Below are 25,708 nucleotides of genomic sequence, written 5' to 3' on the forward strand. Positions count from 1 at the left end.
CCACTTACTTATATAAAACTAATATATATTCCTTCTCTATTTCATTAATACTTTATTCGGTAATACAAAGACCTTGACATTATGTAAATGCACGAAAATGAAATGCTTATGGCAAAACTAAATATCACTTAACAGATTTTCACTTGGCTGCTCTGACAAGAGGCTTCCTCCTCGACCTCTGCTCGTCTGACTAGTACACAATTATTTGGCTTTCTTCCAATTGGCTTAAAAATATTGCTTGTTTATCCATTGCTTGTTTATACGAGGGACCAGTTTTATTTTTGGAGATCCCGGCTACTTAACTATTGCTGCTGGTGGGTGGTTCGTTGTGAGGTCCTTGGAGCAGAGCCTGCAATTTGGCAGCCGCTGGAAAGGCGCCCAAGTCCAAGGGAGCGGCTCCCGTTGTGCTTTGTATATAGGCCAGAAGTCTGAAAATTAAATAAATAATTAGTTTGGTGTTCTTTTTGAAAAACTAAACATTTTATATATTTTCCTATCATCTCTTACCTCCTCAACTCTTCGAGGGCATTCTGCTGCATAAGTATGTAGTTCTTGGCCAAGAGCAGGGTGGCTATCTTGGACAGTTTTCTCACCGAGGGCGAGTGGGCATAGGGAATAACACTCCGCAGCTCATCGAGGGCATCGTTCAGATCGTGCATCCTTCGCCGCTCCCTGGCATTGATGTTTAACCTCACGGTTTTCCCCTGACGATTCTTCTGCTTGCCACCATTTGATCCACTGCCGCCGGCGCCAGAACTCGTCCCACTGGATACGGCCACAGTGGTGGTGCCACCACTTATTGCCGCAATGGCCGCGGCCGTGGGACTCAGCGGCTTCTCCTGGCCACTGGGTCCTGGCTTGTTCTCATCAGTCGGTGGCTGGGACATGGACATTCCCCCCATTCCCTGGGCGTAGAAGCCACCCAGACCAACCGATCCCAAAGGCGTCCTTCGGCCAGGGACGCTCTGCGGTGGGCTGGCGGTGGGCGCCGGATGACCGCCCAGCATATTGGCAGTGGGTGGTATCGGCATGTGTCCGTGGTTGGGGAGTCCTGGAAAGCCGAACGCCATATTTGAGGGATCCATTTCTATTTACCGTTGAGGATTTTGCAGCTCTGAAATGATTAAGTTGAAGGGATGCGTAAGTTTACAGGGTAGTCTTTGCTACGGAAAATGGCAGGGTTGCATTTGTAATCGAAGGATATAAAATTGGGGTGGAAACTCTCAGCTGATTTGAGGCGCCATCTTTCGGAATATTTATGAAGCACGCAGCCTAAGTCAGCTGTTTTTAGAGGGCAAATTTTAAATATTTTTAAAAATTAATATAAAAAATGTCTTAAATTTAAAGGCTATTTTATATATCTAGCTTAAATATTAATTAATTAATTAAACATTTAAAAAAAGTTATAGCACTCTTTAGTATACCAGCTAAGGCTTCAGCTTCCCTAAGCTTTACCTAGATGGCGCTTTGAATTTAACTAGGCTTGAGGGATATCTGAATGTTATTAATTTAAAATCCAATTTTAAGCGGCTTTGTTTCGATTTTTTAAATGACCAATGCCAGGTATAAACTTTGATTGGAAAGGCAATTATTTATCTTTAAATTTTTAAGTCGGTTATTTCCACTTAATGCATGAGAAATCACAGTTGCCATTTATTTTACTTGCAGTTAATTTATGGCACACTTTAAGGATTATTTATTTAAATTAACCACAAATCACAAGTCCTATGGAAACACCGAGTGTGGCAAAAGAAATGGCGGATTTAAGCATTTTTCAAAAATAAATCGCACGCACCACAAACCGAGGAAAAAAATTAAAATGCGGCTGCTGTATCAGAGGATTCCTGGCTCTGATTCGGATTCAGGACTCGAAATTGGAATCGGATTCGATGCGCGAGTGTGAGGTGCCCGGCAACAACAGAGTCGACCGCGATTTTGTGGTGGGTTATAGTAGTCCCATAACGATTTTCCGATTTTTCTCTCTCTCACACTCTCGTTCTATCTCTTTCTTTTTAATATGGCTATCTCTGTCGCTCTGGGATGCTGACGCAGCGTCGATTATAAACTTTTTGCCACCGACGCCACCGTTGCCACCGTCGCCGTTTGGTGTTAATCTCTTTCTGTTCTGCAGAAGGAATATTATGAGGCACTATATAAAAATGTGGGTCGGGTGTTGACGCCGGTGGTTGACGTCTAGTGGTTGTGCCTCGCATAATGCAGCATCCACACCAATACATATAACAGTCCTACCAGAAATACACACGTACGGGGCTAGATGAGTCATTATGGGTGCACTTGGAGAAAATGTAAGCTTATATTTTGGAAATTAGCAGTGTTCTAAGTACACTTATAAATTTCATTGGAATTATTTGAATTTGTTTATTTCTTAATTTCATTTTGATTTTTAGTCTTCATTTTAATTGATTTTAAACAGATTGTTTTTTGGGAGCAATGGATATATATTTTACTGGATTATAGTAAGAAAAATTCCTATTTTAAGTTTAAATAGTTTTATTAGAAGGCATTCGAAGGAGGCTTAGTTTCAGGATTAAAAAGATTTATTTGTCATAATTTTGATGCCAAAATCCTGAAATGAAAATAGAAAACTTTTTAGTAACTTCAATGCAAATTATAAAATTTGTAAATTGTAGTCATAGTTTAAATCAAAGATAATAGCTTAAAATAATAAAATATTTCTTAAGTAAATGTTTATTTAAAGAATATATTAAGTTTTAGATATAATTGAAAATATATAAAATAAAAAATATAATATTTAAATAATATTTTCCATAGATATTTAGATATCATCAGTCAATAACTTTTTGTCCAGTGTAAGAAGTTTTTAATGCCTTGCTCTGGATGTCCGAAAATTCATTTCTCTTGTTGTTCAGAATTTTTATCGTTTCGCTCCTTTTCAACCCCGATGGCCCAGAGCCGCCGCCACCCCTCTTCTTCCCTGCCAGCCCCCGGCTCCTTTGTCTGTGATTTCAATTTCCATTGAAACTGAATCTAATCACATGCTCACTGCCTGCTGATCCTGGTCCGCCTCCTGCCTGGTCCTGAATTTTTCGTCGAGTTCCCTCCGCCGCCTCTGGGGGTTGAAGCTTGTGCATCCATAACGTATATAGTAGCATATATAGGATATTCCATACAGCATAGCACAGAGGATGCCGCATCTGCATGCCATTCTCTGAGAGTGTATGCGTTAGAGAGTTGCCTGGAAATTATGGTATCGCATTGTTCAAAGTTGGAACAATGCCATAAATGGCACATGCCAAATATTTTCGTTGGCCAGGGCCATAGGAACATTACCCTAGTAAAGGGCATAGGAAATGTTTGCACATCATATATTATCCTATTTTATATTACTAGTTGAAATCACTGACACTTTATATATTTTTATACTTTTACCGAAAACCTATACAAAATGCTTTCTAGGTTTTATTTACTTTATAAGCTTTCATTTTAGATGATAGAGTATATTATGAATCTGTATGGTAGTACTACCTATTAAAATTGTTCATAGTCCTGGTGAGTGCTGTGGTTTCGAAGACTGAAAAATTAGAAAATTTTGACTGGATTTTGTTAAAAACCACAAAAGTGGAATTTAGAAAAAATGCTGATACTCTCAGTTTTTCAAAACTAATACCCAAAAAATTCTTAAAATTCTTTATATGAATTTAGTTTCTAGTTTCAGATTTCTAAATGCTCTCCTCTAGACAGGCTCAGCATCTCTGTCTTCCCTGTCAACTGCAATGGTCCCTAATGACTTTGCACTCTTGAGGCTTCTCGGAATATTTATGTATCAGTTCAGGATTGTGCACTCGCTCAGTCCTTAGCCCTTAGAATAAGTCAAACTAAGTGGACAAGAGACAGTCCTAATGACTTCGCGCATAATAAATTTAATAATTTGCACTACAACTTTTCTTGTTCCCATTGTTTGGGCGCTTGCCTCGTTAAAAGTAGGGGAAATTATTGTGTCAGATGTTCGGGGCCACAGTCACCGTATGCCATTATTTTCAATGAAATCCGGAATCTGGACAGCAGCCCCTCTAGGCAATGCACCATTTGCTCTGTGATTGCCTGCGTTTTTTTTTTTCTGGTACTTTTTTTTCGGGAAGACTTTGCCGTTGCAGTAAACTCTCCCCTATTGTAATTGTTCTGCGACTAATTCAGTTTTATGCAGCATTTACATTGCAATTTACGGCAACCAAATAATTTTCGACTTTTCAACCCCGAGATCCGGCCGAATTTAAATTTTCGGTTTTCTCATTTTATGGCCACATTTTTATCAATCCATATACATATAGATGGGCATTTGTCGGTGGTCCCCGGGTCCCCGAATCCCAGAATCCCAGAATCCCCGAATCCCCTGTTTCCCGGGTCCGGCAATGAGGAATTTCATTATAATTTGCATAATTTATGCGCGACCGTGATTTGCATAATTAAGATTTGTACATTTGTGCATGCCAGTCATCATTAGCTTAGGTTCCGCACTGCGGACCAATTGTAAATGGCCTGCCCAGGGATTTTTTGTCGTCGTACCCCGCAATCCGTCAAGGGGTTGTCGGGGGTTAACAGCATGTCCTCGAACTATGTCACAAGATTCCTTTAAAATGTATTTCAAATAATTTAAGAAAGTGTTTTTAGAATTTATTTAATAATTTGTAAAGTTCTTCAAAACAAAACACTTTATTCTGTAACATTTAAAATATTAAAGTTATATTTATTTGTATTTAAATTTAAAAACTATACATCGCTACCCTTTTGGGTATCTCCATGTCGAGTCCTGGATAATTTGCAACCCTCACTTATTCGTTGAAGAAAATTACAAATGCAAAAGCCCCGAAAACCCAAGCGAAACCCCGATTTAATGTTTGGGTATGCACAAATTAGACAAAAACCATGGAATCCTTGGCTCCATAGGCTGGGGGCCCATCTAACGGCACTCCATGGGGCAATGTGAATCAATCATTAGCATTTTATTGTTGAAAAACCAATTTGGCACATTTATGAAGAGGCCTGGCCTCGTACCCTCCAACGTACCGACGTGTTGTTCTCGCCACGGAGATTCGGTTGATTTTCGGGTTTATGGCTTTCTAACCTTATTATCGATGGGCTTTCGTTCTATTGGCAATATTTATGGCAGCCCATGACGTTACCTTAATGATTCCCTGGCGTATCGTTTTCAAGGTAGCAACTTCCATCCTTTGAGAATACACACATACACACACACACACACTTGACAGTCCCATATTTTATTTCGTTATTTTTATTGGCAGACGTCAACGAAATACAAAAATGTGTCAATTGTACGCTGGGGAAATCGCTGCCGAAGCAGCCGAATGAAGATATATTTATCACTCATTTCCGGCCTGACAAGCCTGATGCGCTTTTCCCATTATCCAAGCTAGAGTTCGTCGAGGCAAAGATAAACTTGCCACATTTCGGATAACAAAAGAGAGACACGCGAAACATTTGCCAGATTTTATTTTATGGCCCTATGAAGAAGACTTTTGTGAGTGGTTAAGCAATGGAAGCAGTAAAAATACTTTAAAGAAATCAGAGTGTTAGAAAGTACAAGAACAATGTATATTTTTATATATTTTATATATATAAATTATAAACCATTTGTATTGCATTGTTTGAGTAAGTATTGAAATGAAAAAAACTATGTTACAGGTTGAATTTATCACTAAACATAAGGAATATAATGTTTGTTTTTAATTTGTTTGCACAACTGAGTTTATTTTTATCCCAGAACCTTACTGGTTACTGCCTGTTCTTTTAAATTTACACAATTTATTTGTACAACTCATTGAGACTTTATTAAAGATAGTGTTTCTGTCTGTCTGAGCTAAATTGAAATAACTGCTTTAGTTATATGCTAAAACCGCCTCTATTTTATTCTAAGCTTACACCACCGCCAAACATCGCACTCTAAATAATTGCTGTGTCACACATAATACATGCCAAGGAAATAGAAAACTGTATCGCACAAAAACCCCGTGAAACAATTCGACGCCAAAATTTGATTTCCCCCTTTGATAGGATTTCTCATCCATTAGCTCAACTGAATGGATGGCGTCGGGCTTTTATTGATTACATCTAATGCTCATCATATGCGCTCTGCCAGCACACACACACACACACACACACACAGAGCCGAAAAGAGAAAAAGTAAGCGAAATAATAATCATTTCAGACAAAAGAAAAGCGTGCAATATTTTATCAAATTATGCGATGTATGCAACTTCCGCTATGGGGCGAAGCCTTAACACCCCGCTGCCCGACGAGGCGTACTTACAATTTATCAGCATCAAATGGAAACCAAACAGCGAGGGTGGATCGAGGGGTCGTCGTGAGTGGCGAGGGGGTAGTAAGCTACAGAACAACAATAATACTGCCGGAGCAATACCAATTCGAATTAAAATGCTGCTGATGCTGGAGGATGCGAAGGCTGCGAAGGTTGCGAAGGCTGCGAAGGATGAAAATTGAGCACCACCCCCGGCACCGGCAACCGCCGCCGCCGCCGCCACCCTTGCGAAAAAAGGGGTTGTTTGTCGGTTTCCCCTAGGTTTTCTTCTCTTTTTTTTTGTTTGTGTTTTTTTTTTTTTTTTGCGCGCGCGTTGTTGCAAATGGATATGGAATGTTACACAAACAAAAAGGGAGTAGGGTGGCCGAGTGGAAGTCGAAAAAAAGAGCTCGAATCAAAACCAAATACCAAAAAGAGAACAAAAACGAAAAAATTGCAGAGCCATGGACCACCACGCATAGGACACGGAAAGGACCTCACAACCAGGAACAATTCGAAAACAAAGGGCGCAACTTTGACACGAGGGGCGAATGGCGAGCGGAGAGTGGCGAGGGTGAAGGCTTTGTGGGCGACAACGGTGCAGGAAGGATTGCAGGAGCGGTTTTGGGATGGACCCAACTATACACCTAAAGAAATAGCTGCTAAGTAGTAAAATGTAAATGTGCATAAGTATGAAAACTATAGTTTAGTCTATAGTACTTTGAGAATGCCGGTAAGCCAGGCTTTTTGCTTTAACAAAGTCTTAATTATATACATTTTTCTATGATTTGTGGAAGCGGTAGTAGTACTTCCTCAAAAACTAAATAATTTAACTTAATAGATGAGAAATTTAAATAACTGTTAGCTGTTGGAAGTAAAAACATATTTCTAAAAGAATATTAGCTACTTATTACTATCCTGTTTTTCGCTGTGCAGCTATCCCCCAGCAGCTTCCCTGCCGATTCCTATGACGACGCTGATGCTGATGCCCCTCGGTGCGTTTTGGGATTATGCTTCCATTGGCAGACTGGCACACGCATTTTTGATTATGCCCCTAACCAAAGGGCAGCCAAGGCATGGGTTTGGGCTGCTGCATCCACAATCGTCGTCCAGGTAACAGCCACTGCCATTCGATATAGTAGACTTACAGCCCCGGCAAATGCCGCAACCCAAACCCCAAGTCCAAAGCCATCGAAGGAGAGTCAACTTTTGTTCGGTTCCTGTTGCTGATTTTGATGAATTATGCACTCGGAGCTGCTGTCCTGGGTGGACTCGGGTGGATGTTGCCTGCGGGATGACAGCCAAGTCTGCAGCAAATGGCCGGACTGCCTCTAATGACGTGTCCTTACTGCAAATGCTTTCAACGCTGCTCTCTGATTAGGCAGGACTCGCACTCGAAGGTGTGTGTGTGTGTGTGTTTCGGCGGAAGGGAGGGACTTCTGTGCCGAAATACTGAATAATACAAGGACCGGGGAAATTCGATTCCCCGCAGAATATTGTGCCTTTTTCGGTTTCTCATGGGAATATTTGGGTATTAGAGCTGGCGCAGCTTCACTTTGCACTGAAATAAAGTGGGTTATGTGGTGCTTACATTTGGTTATTTAATAAAAAATTAATAAAATTAAATTAACTATAATTAAAGAGTATAAGATTTACCAATTTAAAACAGACACAGTAATAGGATCCTCAAAATAAATGTTAAATAATAATTAAATGAACAAACTTTGACTTAACTTTTCTGTGATCTAAAGTACATATTTTTAACCCCTTTTACTCCTAAATAGGTCGCTTTTCTCGCTGTGTATCTTTGCAAAATCAACTCGAAATTGCTTTCTGATTCTCTGGCAGCTTTAAACTCTGCTATCCCCGTCTAATCAGGGAGCTGGGGAAGCAGAGTTTGATACGCCCACGACATCCATTAATGGCCAGCATGCAGCAGAGTCCATGTGACAGCGGCTCACCCAGGGATTCATAACAAATTGTTGCACTGATGTTGATTAGACTTTGGGCAAAACCACCACCCAAGCAGCACCAGTAGTTCTATTACACAGCCAGAAATAGTTTGATATCTCATATGTATAAGATTATATAAAATAATACATACAGCAGACATAGAACCTAAGGGTTTTATCTAGGTAAAGGTTTATATTTAACAATGAAAAAAGTTTAAATAAATAAAATTTGTATGTATATTAAATGTATCTTTAATATTTATCTGTATTTTTATTCCCAGTGCACTTGTTCCCCTTGTCCGTTGTCCGTTGTCCGGCACATCGGTCACATCTTCAATTGAATTGAAAGGACGTGTGTTCCTGGCGGCAGGATCCGCCACAAATTTTGTTTAGTTTTCGTTTTCTTTTTGTATTTTTCTTTTTTTTTTTATTTGCTTTTCGGGGTAGGGGGTGCAGAATGCTGTTAATGACTGATTGTGCGTTTCTCAGCGCTTCGCCAAATGGAATTTTGATTGCATCCGCTTACGTGCCGCCTCCCTGGGAGATCATTAAGGGAATCCGTCTTGGTCTAGTTAAATGTGTCACGTCAGCAATTATTTGGCCACATGAGGCGCACAAACATTGAGTTTTCTTGCCACTTTCTCCCCCTGACTTTTATTTAAGGAAGGAGAGCCCAAGGCCCAAGGAGGGGCAGGAAGACATCAAAATAATTTCGGCATTTATGCGCAATTTCTTGGGTTCCATTTTTGCATTTCGGATGATTCTCATTTATTTTATTGTGCAGTCGAGCGCATAAAATGTGCAATAATAAATGCTGACTGCCGAATGCCGTCGACCGTCGACCGGCGACGACTTTGTCCTGTTCCCGCTCCGCTACCACGAGTCCTCCAGTCCTGGAATCCCCTTCTACTGGCTCGGACTTAAAACTTTATGTGCATATAACATTTTTTTGCCCCACACTCCGGACGGACTTTCGGTTGGTTGGTCGGTCGGTCGATCGCTGGCTGGCATCGTTAACATCATCAGTGAAGCAGTCAAATGCTAATAGCTGCCATTTCCTGCAGGTCCAGCTGCCAGTGGAGAGCAGGGAGATGGCCTGAAGAAAAGCGGTGCCGGGAGTGTTCAGGAAAATTATGCGCACAAGCAAAGTTGCGTTCTTCTTCGGGCTTTTCTTCTCTAGTCTCCTTATACATATATATTTATATATCTATATCTATATATACATTCTTCTTCTGTGTGCTTTTCTCGGTTCACTCAGTTTGTTTGTAGCATCCCCACTGATTATGCTTTGGAGAATGCAACATCAACAAAAAACACAAAAAAAAGGGGAAAAACTGAAAGAGAAAATACTGCCAAAGTGGAAGAAAAAAATACATGAAAATGTTGCATTTTCATTGTAAGTTGGTAAAAGGAATTTACATTTTAAAATATGCGGCAAATTAAAACAGGAACTTTAACGATGGGTGGAATTTTTTAGAATGTCAAGTTACATTTAAGATAAGTGGGTTTCAAGCAGTAAACATTCAACATGTTTTAAATAATATTTGAATAATACTTGAAAAATAATTTTAAAAAAATATTTTATAAAAGTAAAAATATTTTGATGTCTCTATAAAGCTTTGTTATTGATTTATCAAACTTTGAAGTTAAAAAAACAAATATTTATATACATACATAAAAAAGCTAAATTTATATTATTTAAATCGGTTTTAACTAACTTTTATCAATCCATTTTGTGCCCGCTTCCAGTTAAGCTTACGAGAAACTTTCTTTTGTTTGCCATCTCTCAAAGTCTAACCAAGTTTTAAGCTTTGCCTTGCTTTTTCTCCGGTTTTCGTTATATTTTACTTGAAGAAATACAAACCAAACTCTTGGTCCTAACAAATTGTTTCTTAGCCAGTAATCAAAAGGTAATTCGCGTGTCATAAATGTCAACACAGGCTGAAGTTTTGCCAGAAACAGAAGCCAGCAAACATAATAATACCTATTACTCTAGTTCTATAGATATATGTATACAAATTTAAAACTGTTTGTGAAATGAGGAAATTCCGCAAATCATTACGACACAACCGCAATATACAAGACCTTGTGGAAAGTTTCTGAAAGAGACACTGGCAAGACGACATAATACCAACGTCATTCAGGCAAAATGGAAGAAAAATAAGTTTCTCTAAAGGACACCGCCTCATCCTTGAGGCTCAGCATCTCCTCATCTCCTTTCTGTCGTTCTTTGACAGCGTCAGATAAATTGAATCAAATGAGGAACGAACGAACGAACGAACGTTGGAATGATGTCGGGCAGCCAAACTTTGCATGCGTCGAAATTCAATTCTAATTAACATAAATTTCCACAAATGAATGTCAACCACAAGAGGCAGTGCCGAGAAAAAAGAGAACAAGGAAAAGGAAAGCGTAAGAAAATCCATACTTATTCTGGGTTCATGCAAAGAATATTTTCGTATATAAAAGGCTTTGGAGACGAATATAGGTATTAATATTGTATTTAATATTTATTTCATTTATTTAGGTGGATTAATGATTTATTATTTATTCCATAAGATATTTTTATTTATGGTTCTAATACCTTTATCTCTAGTTCATGTTTTCCCACTTCGAGAGTTCTAGAGTTCTCAAATCGCTTTGCATAAACGCTGTATTGCACATCCACGTTCTCCCGGGCAACTTGTAATTTAATTTATGTAGCGAGGCAACTTTTTCGGCAGTCATAAGTTAAGCCGCCCCCTCGAAAACACACACACCCTCACACACACTCACCGACACCGACAACAGGTGTGGAATGGGTGGGGATTGGGCGCCCAAGCGAGGTCCTAACTTGATCCCGACTTGCTCGCACGTGTGGGCAAAACACAAAGTCGTCGTCCCTGGATGTCCTGGGTGCGGCATCTCGCCCACAGTTTCCGGCTTTTCTCGCCCCCATCCAGCTTTCCTGTCTGTTGCTGCCAGCTACTAATGAGCTCCACAACAAGCACAAATATTATTTGAGTGGAATTTATGCGTGGAGCGAGGGGCAGCGACTTGCGACTTCGTTTGAATGGAATGTGGGAGCGTTGGGGGGAATAAATGTAAATTGAAGGAGCATAGCAACTACTTTGGTTTGTTTGTAAATTATTTTTGGAATTTTATAAAAAAATTAAAACTCTTGAGTAATATTACAGGTGTGGATTGCGCTTGAAAGAATTTAATTTAATAAACAATTTATAGATAAGATATAATAATAATAATATGTATTATTACCCTACGACAAATACAATACAATGCAATTTTTTCAATAATCCTTTTTTCCCCTCTTAAACCCTTTTATAATATTAGAGCATCAACGTTTCGTTTTGAGCTCAAACCAACTCCCAAAGCTTTCAGTTTCGCCTTTGCTTTGTTCTTGGGGCAAAAGTTGCCGGAAACGGAAATGGCATTTTGTGTTCTTCCCCGACAATTCGAAGCGTGCCGCAGGGGCGGCCCGAAAAAGTTGACTTAACTTTTCACTTGAAGTTGCCGAATAAACTTTAAATGAAGCCGCCGACTCAGGAGCAGAAGTACGAGTCCTGCAAAGGACGCGATGCAGCGATGCAGATGCACAGAGTGCCGAGCAGAGGGCAGAGGGTGAAGTGAGCCCTACATTGCCAGAGGTTGACAGGACGAGGGATGTCCTTTTCCCGGGGCCGGCGATAGCGCATGTCAGGATCAGAATTGGAATCAGGATGCGCGGAACGGCGCGGACGATATGCAAATTAGACACAAATAATAGTGGAAAAAATGGCAGAAACAAAGTGCCGGCGAATGTAAATGGAAAACAAAGTAAATTCCACTCAAATCCCTGCACGTAGCACGAGGCCAAGGTGCAGATCCATCGCCAGCGGTGGTGGTGGTGGTGGTGGTGCGTTCACAGGACTCGCAATAAAGGGTGCATCTGGCACAGCCCTCCGACTTGGTCTTTCGCCCGTCGCCCTTCGTGATTTGATATGCACAGCGTCATAAATAATGTTCAGCGTTTAATTTCATTTCCATTTTACGATAGCGATATTCCAACGAAATACTTGGCCGGCTGCTGCCGCAGTGCTCCGCACAAATTGACAGAATGGAAAGTGTGTAATAAAATTTCCCAATTGTATTTTTCTTTCGCGAAAGTTGTGCGCCAAACGAGGCGGCATTTGATTTTATGATTTTCCGACAACATCAAGTTGGCATTGGGAACTATTGACGTAAAGTTTCTCCTTTCTATTGGTATTAAATTGGAAAAGTTTCTCGTAATTGGAAAGTATATTTATTTAATTGTAGCCAAAGGTTTGAGCAAAAGCTCCTTAGACATTTCTGCTGATTGAACTTCCTTGCACTTCGTTAGACTTGAAAAAATTTGAAATTAATTAATATTAAGTGTACCTCTCGTTGAATAGGGACGGACTCTTGCAGGTAGAAGATGCAATGTGGTATAGTGATCCCTTACCAGATATGGGCCTTTGTTTCGCTTTGCTAATTAACTTTCCCCTAATCCAATATACTATTCAAAACAATTCAATCAAGCCTTACAAGCACTCCTCTTTTATGAAACCATAACAATATTAATTTTCAAATCATCCACAGCATCTGCATCTGCAGATATAAGCCGTTCAAAGGCAACAAATTTCAATGAAAATTCACAAACAACAGATGATGGAGAACCTTTAGTTCGGGGTCTTAAGCCCAACTCTGAATGGAAGCTGTACGGCCTGAAGATTTGCATGCCTATACTCGAATTTATTTATTGATTGATGTGGGCTGTGGATGTGTATGCGAATGAGAATGTGACTGTGCGTGGGAGACCAGGTGGGGACTCGACCACACCTTCGTCTTGCCAATAAACGCAGCCAAAGCCTCGGGCTTAGCAGCAGTCACTCAACAAAGAGAAGCGCCCAACCATCTATCCCTTCACCGCATATATCTTTCATCTTCCCAGTTGCCATGGCTTCAGTTTGGGATTTTACACTGCAGAAAAAAGTTAGGAAAATTAGTCAATAGATAGGAATTTATAAAATCAGTTTTTAAATATTTTCATAAATTACCTAACCTTTTTACCTATTTTCCCAAACGAAACCCAGTTATTTGTGCTTATTGCCTTTTGAAATTTTCTCTTTCAGTGCATGTGCGAGCACTTGCTTAGCCATTGGTGATTTATGTCACTGCACGGACAATGCTGATGAAATGCGCCCACCTGCCCGCCTTCAGTTCGTCGTCCATCCATCCTGTGTATTTGTCCGTCCGCATGCCAGTCTGTTTGGAATGCCTGCCATGCTAGCTCGAATTATTATTGCCAAGTGCACTCGGGCGTATACGCAATGCTTTTTTCCACTTGAGCATGCCAGTCACAAAAACAATAATAATGCAAGTCTATCAGTGGATACCTCAAACGGGTATGAATGTTTTCTTATGAAAGATAGTTGCCATAGAATATTTATACATATACGATTCTTAAATCTAATAACACATTTACATAAACAAATAAAGGGTTTAATTTCATTACATTTTGCTAAAGGTAAAACACACATTCACAATATAAACAATAATAGCTACAATTCCTTAACTGTTTAAAGAGAATTTAATTTTGTTTTTAACATTATTGGGAATACTTTTAAGCATTACCTATACCCCCTTTTAGAGTATTTAATCTTTATCTGTGTTGAAAGAATGCTATCCCTGGCCAACTCGTGTAGAGATTCATTTCTTGACTGGCTGCAAGCAACAATTGCAATTTGTGCTCCGACACACAATTGTGGATTATTCATTTGCAAAAGTTTTTCTCGGGCTCAACCCACGAATATATATGTACGTATATATATTTCCCCAGCCATTGTTCGTGTCAACGTGGAACAGTCGGAAAAATAGCAGCACCAGATGATGATGTTGGTGATATTGCAGATGACTTTCCAGGTCCTTTGCCCGGTTGTGATTCAGTTTTGCCATTTTCTGCGAATTAAGCCAATTTATATGCAGTCAGGGTACAAAGCATCATTCAGATACAACCAAAAAAGCAAATAATAACAAAAAAGAAAATATAACTATGGAAATTATTAATTGATGGTGAAAGTTTTTTAATAGCTGAGAGCTATATATTGGTTGGACTTCTTTTTGGTCGCTTCTGCTGCTGCACTTAATTAGCGCACGGAATTCGCACTCGTTTGGAGATTGTTTTCCATTAGGGCCGGAAAGAGGATGAAAATGTGAGGGAAAACAGGGAGGAAAAGTGGGCAAAAAGCTGCCAACGCTAAGCCTTTATGCATTCGATGGCTTTGTGACGACGGCAGTCCTGCCACATGTGTGGCAGAAAAGTTTCTGGCCCACCAACTCGTTAGACAAATTGAAAATGTTGCCGTCAATTGGCGCTTCCAGCTAAGCACGAAAGTTGTTCGTGTTAAAGGGAGAACATTTTCTAATTGGATTTAGTGAAGCGTCCAGATAACTTTTCAGAGGCTGCAGCACATTGCACATTTAAGCCAAATTTATATAGTACACTCGACAATGCCCGGCCACTAATCCCTTCTGCTTCTGCCCCCAACCTGCTCGTAAATCCTCAAAGCAAGCAAATTTCATATTCCCTGTATCTTTGAAGTGCCAGCTGCTGATGTTGCTTCTCCTTCAGCTCTTGCTGTTGCTGTTGCTCTCCTCGATTTTTGCCTTGTTGCTTGCCATTCAATATTTATTTGCGCATATTAAAAATACTTTTGCCATATACAAGTTCAAACAGCAGCTATCCGGCAAATGTATGAACAGAAAACTTACTGAATAAATATTATTGCAATAAATAGGAGAAACTCACAAAAGATGTGTGTGCGTGTGCAATAACAAGCTCAAGTCCAGGGGAAAAGGAAAAATATATGCAGCAGTAATGCTGAGTTATCTATTTTCCAGATAGATATGTTTCCAAGTTATAAAATTAAATAAATAAATATGACTAGATATGTGCTCTGATAAGATTCTCACTTTTAAAGCTCAAAATACAAATTTGTAATTTTATTTGCAAAATTATATCCTTCTTCCAGCTGATTCATCACTGACTTGGAGTTATATCGCCTCCTCACAAAAGATTGCACATGTCATGGTCCAGATGGAGAATCCTTTGTATTCACTGCTGGCGAGCTTGCTTATTCGCTTGCATGTTTGCTCCGCTTAAGCAAAAGACAAACAAATGAAGCTTCTTTTCGAAGCAAATTCTATTTGCAGCTCCATTCAAGTGCAAATTGCACTGCAAATAGGCACTTGAGAGCTTCAATATTCTGGATATGAATACTCACAACCCCGCCCCACATCATCAAAGTTAAAGTTGTTTAGAAATCGGGCGGAACACTGTGGTAACCAGCTAACCTACAAAATTGTTACCTGACCGCATCTTGGCAGCCGAGCAGAGAAAATCTAATAAGCAAATGCCCGTCAACTCGACTTATGTACGTATAATGTCTCCGGCCTTATGTACTTGGGCGGATGAAAAAAAAAATATATATATATATAACACCTTCCTCACAGCAGAAAAAGGAAAACTTTTTTCCCCCCCAGAAGGCACCCAGAAAAGGGCTTGGAAAAAAGTTGACAGGCCAGGCCGCAACCAAGCCAACCAGCCAGAGCAGAGCACTCATCGATCCATTAAAACCCAAAGTCTGCTAACGAAAACGAAAAATAGCAAATGGCAGCCGCATCAGGAGCAGAAGCATCCCAAAAAGGACTCAAGGACTCGTAGGTGGATGCGGCATATTTGCAGCTGCGACCGCCGCTCGACTGATGAGGTTAAGCTGCCGGGGCATGAGCACCAGGTAGTCAAGGTTGCCATAGCAATAACTGCGAGAGCCACACACACACACACTATGTATATATATGTATATGTATCTACGTTGCTCATTCGCCATGTTGTGCGCAGACCGGGCTATAAAAGCCGTTGCCATGTACAGCTCGCCGCAGAGATGGCTCGCCAGTGTAGTTGCCAGGTAGCAGGTAGCTATCCTCAGCTATCACCCGGCATTCCCTGGTATCCCTTTCATTATGGTGCCCTGGGTCCTGGGCGATTCTCAAGTGGTTGGCCGCTGCAACATTGTTTGCAAAGCTGGCAAAACTGACTCGAAAAAGTTACGTTTCAGTTAGCCGGGGGACGAGATGTTGTATAAGACTGAAGAGCCAAAGGGCCAAACAAGATTTAAAGTTTGATTAGTTGTAGAATAGGAGAAGGGAGATTTGGATTTTGGATTTTTGGATTTTTATTTGAAAAGTTTAGGCCCCAAATATAAATTTTGTATATAATTGATAACATAATTTTACAAATAATATAATAAAAATTTACCGTAATCGTAGTTCGGGTTGGAATAAGTTTAAATAAAATATTACATTTCTTATGTTCAAACTCTTAAGTATAATTTTCTTTTAATTCTAATTCTTGTAAGTGCAGAAAGCAAGGTATTCATTAGAAAAGTTAATTTTTTCAGCCAATTTTCATACTGTTTTTGCCAGTGTATGCAATGGCGCATGCGCCATTTGCCTCGTTGGAAAAAACATGGCTGCGCTCACGGCCAGGACACACACCCGCACACACTCTCGCACTGGTACTGAAAAACACACTCACACACACACACACACAGGACCGCTGCCTAACGACAGACAAAGGCATTTCCCCTTAACAAATGAGCAAATACATGCACATACAGACGCACAGAGAGAGTGATTTCTACTCCGACATGTCTTGCTCACAGTTGTGCAAACGATTTTCAACACATTTACAATTATTGTAAATGTGTGCAAAATTTCAGACCCTACACCCACACAAACGCACTGGCCTTCGTTGTCGTCGTCCTGCACATGTACATTGTGTGTGGGAGTGAGCCATAAGGCTCACAGAGGCTGTGTGTGTGTTTTGGACGAGAGTGTGTGCAAAGTGAACATTCGATTTTACCGGTTGTTGCTTTTTGCCGGTTTTTTACTACCACTAAGGACTTGGGGAAAGGGGGCTTCAAACCACCCCTCCCTCTCTCTCTGACGTCCTTTTGGGCATTTGAATTCTCAGTCAACTTGGGCCAGCTTTTAACTTTTCTTCTTTTTTTTTGTTAGCCCTATGTTTCCCTCTTGTCCTGTTTCAATTTCTCGCCAAAAACCACTTGGTCAACATGGGCCTCTGTTTTGGAGCGTTTTCCACTCCGGCTTCCCGAATCCTGCTATCTATCTAACGGTTGGTCAGGTCCAGAGCATCCCCACGGAAATACGCTGCTGGCATGCTGATGCCGAGCGACTTATTATGGCCAAGATAATGATGGCTCTGTCAGGGACTTGCTTAGTTGGGAAAATAGAAAAAGTAATCGAAATCGAAATTGTGGAGTTAAGGACCCATTAGGTCGGACTGTATGTAGGGATTAGATTCCGTCAGATAAGCTACAAATATTCAAGCAAGCTAAATGAAATAGGCTAAATGAGTGAGCTTTTAAAACAACAATTAGCTGAATAATTAAGTTTTAAAAAATCTCTATAAAGGAATATCTTAGTTTGTCAAGGAACTACTTTCATTGATTTATATATTGTTGAACCTTTTTTCTCAAAAATTCACTGTTTATGAATGCAATAATATGAAGACATACTAAAATCTATTAAATTTACAATTACACTTAGTAGAAATTAATCATTAAATTAAAAATACCATAAACCGTATCTCAAGTCTCTTTCTATATTTGTAATGACTCAAACAACAACAAAAAAAGAAAACAGATAACAGAGATAAGCAATCAGATGGATTGATTCCCAATCAGCAATAAATAATTTAAAAACATGCTGATTTATTTATAAATAATGTTCCACAGACACGCTCTGCCCTGTCCATCGATCTGTGTACGCCTGAAAGTGCGACGAGGCCCTCTCTCCCATTGTGGTTCTTCTTTCTGGCATACTAATGGCCGGTCAGACGCCATTGGCAACACCAATACCATTACAAAGGCAGGGCAATCGCGATTCCAACGGCACGGCGGCCATTGTTGAATTGTGTTGCTGCGGCCATTGCACGAACGAATTCGCGTTGGCGTGGCGGAAAAACAACAATGCTGGCCAAAAGCACCGCATATAGAAAGGCAAATACATCATGCACTGTTAGAAATAATTGCCAGATTCTAATAAGATATCTGAAATAATGTTCCTAGAAGTATACATTTGAATCAAAAACCATGATCATATATAGAAAGGAAATGTATAAAATATATATAATATCGATAAAATATACGAAAAATGTTATGTAATTTACTGTTTTACTGATTATAAGCACATCCTTAGTTTAACTTACTAGGCCCAACTTCAAATTTCAAGTTTATTTCCTTCAAATCTTATAATGCTCTAGCGAATATTTATTTTCCATTAAATAGTCCACTTTTCCGCTCGGTGTAAAATTCAGGGATAGCACGGCTGCGGCAAATAACAAATACTCAGACAGGAAAACACAACGACTACGACAAAACGCAGCATTGAGTCGACTAAATGAAATGAAATCAACATGGCCACCCCAAGGATACGAAAATGGAAATGCAACGTTGCCAATTTTTCGCACGGAATTTCGTTTTGCTTTCCATTTGGTTTTCAGCTGCCTGGGATATGGGCTCACTCTTCCTCCAGCTCCAGGACAGCCTCATTAAGGCTCGCACAATTTAATTGCCAAATTTCTGTTTTCTTTTTTTAATGATTCGTAAATGAAAAATAAGTGTTTCCCTTTTCCCCCACTTTAATTTGTACCTTTATGCTATAGTTTTATGGCACTTTTATTCAATTCAATTATTTCTACTATGTTTTGCGTGTTTTTTGAAAGGCAATTAATAAAATTGAAATTGTTAAATTTCCGCCACATAGCACTCAGGAAAAAATTTGCAGCATAGTTGTGGCAGTTAGTTGTCCAATTTTAATAAATTCAATTTTTGCCTACCCAGCGACCGACATATACATAGTTTATAAGTTGGGCAGAAATTTTACAACAAATCACCATTTTATAGTTGATGCAAAAGTTTTGCAATATAATTTCCTGCGTTCAACTCTGGCAAATTGATTGGAAAATGTTGCACAAACGAACGGGCTCTTGGCCCAAACTTTACAGTCATTGTGTAAAATATTATTAAATAAATTACTTTAATCTGGGAGAGAATTTTGAATGGGTATAAATGAAATTAAGCTCAGTCAAATGATTGATAGAATTACATGTATATAAAGCAGTTGAAAATTGAAAAATAATGTGAACTTAATGAGCTTTGCACTTTAGCGTTGGAATACAAAAACGGATTGAGTCTTGATTATATAGAGGGTAATTAATCAGGAATTATGGAAATTTAATTTAATTTTGGCTAAAATCAAAATAAATCACAGATATAGTATGTAGTCCTATTTTTTTCAGAAAATATATTTATATAATTATTAATTTTATTTCTGTCACTAAAAGCCCTTTTCATATACCAAAAATGTTCAAAATAACTTGTCCAGCTGAAATAAAGTTGAATATTTTCCAATAAACTTTTCTGGGTACGTTTTTGATTACACATGAAATTCCGTTTTTTATTTCACCCAACGGACTTCCGCTGATAATAAAATAATAATAAATTTCGGTATGAACTTTGCGCCCAGACCGAAAGAGCCAGTCACATGTGAAAGACGATGTCGGCGTCGCCGTCATTGCTTTAATTTATAGCAAAACTGCGAAAATATTTCCACTTACCCGTACCGCACCGCCTCTCTCGTCTCTTCCTCTGGCCATTTTCTCTGAATTTTCCTCAGCTAGTCCGTGGGCAAGGCGTTGCCAACATTTTCTAGTATTTGCGCGCTCCAAAAACCACTTTTCATGCCCGTCAGTTGCAGCTGTTACTATATAAAAGCGAACCGAGAACCGAGAGCCGACAGCCGGGGCCAATTCTTTTTGCCACTCCTCCCCGGGTTTTCCCCCTATTTTCCTGCTGCTGAGTGGTAAAATGGAGAATTTTCCAACACCAAACTAAAGGCATTTTTCCGGTGGCTGCCTTTGTCTACCGAACATTTGATAGAATTCGGTGCCCAAAAGGGGGAAAAGCTTGTTATCACTCGGTGCCCACATCTGTCACCTTCTATAAATCAGCGAAACCCACACGTATATAGACATTTTATACAGAGCGACATGGCATCTTATATTGGGTGTGCATGTTGTGGCATTCGGAGCCGCTGTCTTGGCCAGGTCCTGTCCACTTTGATTATTTTCCAACTAATTCCCTTAATGGAAGCTTACACAACCTCTTCTGCCAGGGCAGCTGTCTGCTACTCTCCCAGAGTTTTCCACAAGAATATACACATGACTTAAAATATAGTTTTTTAAATTAAAGTATCATCTTCCTGTTTAAAGTCTTTCCCTCATAAGCTGTTAAGTATTTAAATCCACTTTAAACAGCAGAATATTTCGCAGAAATCTTTCGAATCGTAAGCCCTGCGTGGTTTTAATATGCAAATGTTAATGGATCGCAAATCCAGAGACAATCAGCACACTTTTCCAATCCAATTGCGAAGTGAGCCAAGGAGCAGAGAGAGTGTGCTGCCCGACTGTTCCACATCCATTTGTTTACGCGTCTGAATTGCTCTTACGCATAAAATATTAGATGCCGCATTGCAATTGTTGCCTCTCCCTCTGGCGGGCGTTGCATTGTCTCTGCGCTTTCCTCAGCCTATATTTTCCCCTATAGCACATATATATATTATTTTCCACCATTGTGGCAAGCACTGCCATCTAGTCCCAGTCCCAGTCTGAGTCTGAGTCCTTGTGTCGAACCCGCACCCTCTAGTCTCTGTTGTTCGTGCTGTCGCATTATTCTTCCGCATTTGCTGCCACTTTTCTTTATCTCTACAGCAGCAGCAGCAGCAGCTCGGCCCCTTTGCCCCTTGACCCCCTCGACGTTGCCCGTCCAACATTGAATTCAATATCTCGTGTTACATTTCATTGCATGCACAGATTTATTGTAGCGTAATGGAAAACGCTGCACAACGAGAAATAAAAAAGGAATTTCCCGAAATTGGAAGTGTATTTGGGATACCATCATGGCAGAGAAGTAATGAGTAAATAGGTAAAAAAGATCTGCTTCCTTTGAGATAAAAATATGTATTTTGAATTATTTATTTGTTGAATTTCTTCCAGTGTTTCTGCACACCAAAATTCTTACTAGAAAGCTGTGCAAAATTCCTTTTCTCCAGCCCAGCCTCTTGTGGTGCCCTGGAGTGAGGGTTGCGAGATACATTCGGGTGTTTCTGTTATTGGCCAGAACAATGTCGTAAGCCTTTTTAGCTTAGCCTGCAATTCTCCTTTTATTCGACTACTTTTAATGGCCAAGGCTAAACTTTTATGATTCCTTCCTTGGGGGCTTTTGTGTTTGTGGGTTTATTGTTTTGAGCTTCGCTCCGGACGACACATGCACGAATATCTGCGCTTTATCTTTTTACAGTCGGGGATTACATTTTGATTCGGTCTTCGACCTAATTTGATTGTCGTAAATATTTCTTATCCGTTTATCCATGGACAGATACCAATCATCTTTAATTGAAAAATCATCTTCTTAGTCGAATTTGTTGGCCGGCAGCAAAGGAAAATTAATATTCATTTGGCAAATTACTGGCTTTGATAGCAAAATACTTATAGTATTAATTGGCAAATTCAATTTCCTAGCTGTGTCAGGCGGAAAATTGTTATTTTCTCTTATGCAAATACTCGAACATTGATGCGCTATAAATTCTGAGAAAATGATTAACCTGCCATGAGGAAAACATCAAAGGAAAACTTGCCCCGGCTCCGCCCTTCAAATCGATATTGGATGCAATTTCCATTTGCTGCACGTTCTCTCCATTAAAATCGACAATTTATTTCCGAACTGCTTCATTATTTCGGCCTGGCTGATATCTCCTACAAAGTTGTAAGCCGTTTTAATTATAGGCAAATCGAGGGGGAAGTTCTTTTCACAGCAACCAGAAAATGCAATATCCTCTTTGGCATTTTGCTTGTCTAAAATTTATATATTTTCAATTTCCGCTTTTATGAGTGAAGGCAGAAGCGAACATTTTCATGCATGGCCAAATCAAATGGCCCTAGAACTCATAAACGGCCATAACTATGTGGCATGTGGGATGTGGGATGTGGTCTGTGGGATGTGCAAGGATACCAGGACTAAGCAAACACTGGCCTGCACATATGCCCCAAGATGCCATCGGCAGCTGCACTTTACTTGAAGATGGAGCCAGTTCCCTGCCCCAGCTGCACTCTACCCTTTGGGGGGAAATGCATTGAACTGCTTATGCAAATGCCAATCAAAATGCGGCTGCCTCGGGGTGGTGGGGTTAAGGCTTACGTCTAAATGGAAATGAGCTGGGAAGCCCTTCACAGTTGCCTGTCGAAAATGTTCCATGAGTGCAGCTTGAAAACTTTGTGTTGCCCAACTCATCGACATCGACATGAGATGTTTTCTTTGCAATTGTTTTGAAAGTGATTTGATTGGGAATATAAAACTATAATTTGTTTATAACAATTTTTAGTATTATGAGGTATGAAATTGCACAGCTTAACTGGTATATTTTAGTTTAAGCAAATCAGTAAGTAATGTATTATTAACTTAAGTAAATGGTTTCAACAAAGTTATTTGAATAAAAGTAGAACCAAACTAAATTACAACCTCTATTATAAAAATTCACAAAAATCTCTCCAAATTACTATCGAAGCAAATGGCTTCTACTTGGCAAGATATTTGCATAAGTACGCAATTTTTATATAACCTTTTTCGTTCAAATTCAATCGTCTCAAAGCCACTTCCCCCGCATACCCTTGACATGCAATTTAATCGATTTCCAGGGTACACACAGCAATCATGTCACTGGCTTGAAGGATACACAGTATTGCCCGCCCCCAATGACGGCCGTAATCTTGCGAGTAATCTGCATTGAACAGTTATTAAGTTTTCGCAACCCGAAAAGAGGAAACCCATAAGGCGCAGCATAAGCTAAGGCCGCTACCCCCCGCCTCCTGCAGGATCCCAGCAGACAAAAAGGACCCAGTCGAGTTGGGCCCGGGGGCCCAAAAACAAACAGAACGAAAACATTGGGCACAACCAGGGCCCCGAATGCTCCAGCATTTTATGCATATGCGAAATGGAACGCACACGGACGACTGCTCAGCTGCGAGTCCTGCGAAAAGGAGCGGAAAGGAGCCAGGGCCAGGAGAACTGAAAACCGAGAACTGAATACCCAGAAGCCTCGCCTTCATTTTCATGCAAGCAAATTTGCATGCCAAAGCGGTAAGGCCCAAAGAAAATCAACAACAGCACCGATGCCAGTGGAAGTCCCTCCGGCAGGCGTGCATAAATGTATGTACGTGTGGGCCTTTGCGTGTGTGTGGGTGCAAATATATGCACTAACAGAAATTTTCTCCAGCGAGTCATTGAAAATTGTTTATGGCATATTACTCTTCCAGTATTTAGTAAATTTAATTTCAGAAATAATTATTTTTATTCTTTACAAATTGAAACACTTGGAAGCTTTTTTAACTGTTAAAAACTGATGTAAACTTGAAATAGTTGTTTGGATTTTAATAATAAATTATCAATAAATGCTTATTTAAGTTTGAATTAACCTGAAGCTTTCTATATATAAAATTACTTTACCAGAAATATTTAAATTATTACCAATCTACGAAATAAACGAAACGGCATACATTGTAATTTAAAATCCGTAAAATGTAATACAAATCAGTTATAAACAAAAATGATTTAATTTTTCTTTAAAAAATTTCCCTCTAATAATTTTCATAATTTATTTTCAGTGTACTTTTGCAACGCGTAGAAAAGCGCAAGAAAAAAGTGCACAAATTGCTGGGATCTGTATTTGCACTCGCCTGTATCCACATAGTGTGCAGTGGGGGCGTGTGTATATGGGTGTGGCCCTCGTGTGTGTACCTAAGTAAGGTCCTGGCACAGCACCCCATGCCCACACCCTGGTTCACTGCGAAACTCACCCACTAAATCCCAGCACTTTGGCAAGCACGTCGCTGTTATTTTTAACATTTTTTATAATCAGTTTTTGTGTTGTAGAATTTTTGCGTTCTTGAAGCAGGGATTTTTTCCGGGTATAATATTACCTATTACATTTTTTTCTTTTTTGCAGGCTCTGTGTCCTTTAAGTTGAAAGCTTTCTCTCTCTCTCTGGCAAAATATTGCAAATTCGCTACTTACCATACTTCCTGCTCCTTTGCTCCTCGCTTCTTTGTCAACGAACTGGGAAACCTGACAGCTGTTGGGCGTGAGGGCTGTAGGGCGTAAGTACCACGCCCTCTGTCACCTGGCGTAGTCCTTGCACGGTCGTAGATTTCCATCCGCCTCGGCAGCTGCACTAAGCCCCATCTACTGCATATTTGTGCGACGGCTCTTGCATGTAGCTGACGTTAAATTAATTTCCGCTAAAGAAATTATAATCCTGCATTCCCCTGCCACGCCCGGCTGACTTTATTGACATTTTTTAGATGCCATCCAGCGAGATATGACAGCGGTAACATAGGAATCTCAGAGCAACGTTGAAAAGAAAGCCCAAAGTATGGAGATTTCATCTTAGCGAGATGTGTCTCTTATTACTTAACTTTGTGCAATTATTCACACTCTGCTGATTTTCTTCAGGATTTTTAATACAATATATTCTGCACAAATGGTCTTTAGTGTTCATAAAGGATTATGGTAATGAGTTGGCTCTGATAAAAGAATATTTAATTCTTGTATTTGCTGGTGAAAATATTTAAATTTTAGAATAAATGCGAAGGCATTTTTGTACGTATTAATTTGTTTAATAAGAGAAGGAAATTTAAATAAAATATATATAATCCTGCTATTATAAATAACAAAAATTATTAACTATTTGATTCAACATTTTTTTAAAAGTATAAAAATTATTTATGTACTCAAACCTTGTTATAAAGAAGAACGCACTAATTTAAAGTAATTAAAAAATATATTTTACAATATCTCAATATAATTCAATATAAAAGAAAAATCCAAGAAAATGTTTAATCAATATTTAAGCTTGAATCATATATAATAAATATAATAAAGTTACATGGTAAAATGGGTTGAATAATATTTATCTTTTTTTTTGATTTACTAATTAAAATAGTCCTTAACTAAGTAATTATGGCTATCCATATTTCTATATTCATTTCTTTACACAAATATTTTTTAACCAGTGTTCTATTTCTTTTCCGAATAAAAACAACTATTAAAAGAACCAGATTTTAAAATTTCTACTTTGAAAATTGTAACTTATAACATGGCTTTATATTATATATTTTCTATATATTATTTACTTTCATTAAGCAATTTATATTTAGTATATTTATATTTTAGTTTTTTTTTTTTTTTTGGAATCACTGCTAATTTGCCATTTATTTACACTCTATGTGTTTAGATATATACGAATTTTAACATTATCAATCATTCGT

General features: G+C 39.2%; 1 protein-coding gene across 2 annotated transcripts; it reads right to left on the reverse strand.

Moving 5' to 3' along the window:
- Positions 1 to 26: 26 nt before the first annotated feature.
- Positions 27 to 20,225, reverse strand: Oli (Olig family). Of its 2 annotated transcripts, none has more exons than XM_041775975.2 (3): positions 19,946 to 20,225; positions 508 to 1,114; positions 27 to 428 (listed from the first exon to the last, which is right to left on the reverse strand). In XM_041775975.2, the coding sequence occupies exons 2-3, from the start codon at positions 1,083 to 1,085 to the stop codon at positions 299 to 301; spliced, it is 708 nt and encodes a 235-aa protein (XP_041631909.1). In that variant the 5' UTR covers positions 1,086 to 1,114; positions 19,946 to 20,225; the 3' UTR covers positions 27 to 298. The 2 variants fall into 2 exon arrangements, with proteins under 2 accessions (XP_041631909.1, XP_017037431.1); XM_017181942.2 differs by lacking the exon at positions 19,946 to 20,225 and adding an exon at positions 1,796 to 2,090.
- Positions 20,226 to 25,708: the final 5,483 nt, after the last annotated feature.

The sequence above is a fragment of the Drosophila kikkawai genome, chromosome 2L (assembly GCF_030179895.1).
Source record: "Drosophila kikkawai strain 14028-0561.14 chromosome 2L, DkikHiC1v2, whole genome shotgun sequence".
NCBI classification, from domain to species: Eukaryota; Metazoa; Arthropoda; class Insecta; order Diptera; family Drosophilidae; genus Drosophila; species Drosophila kikkawai.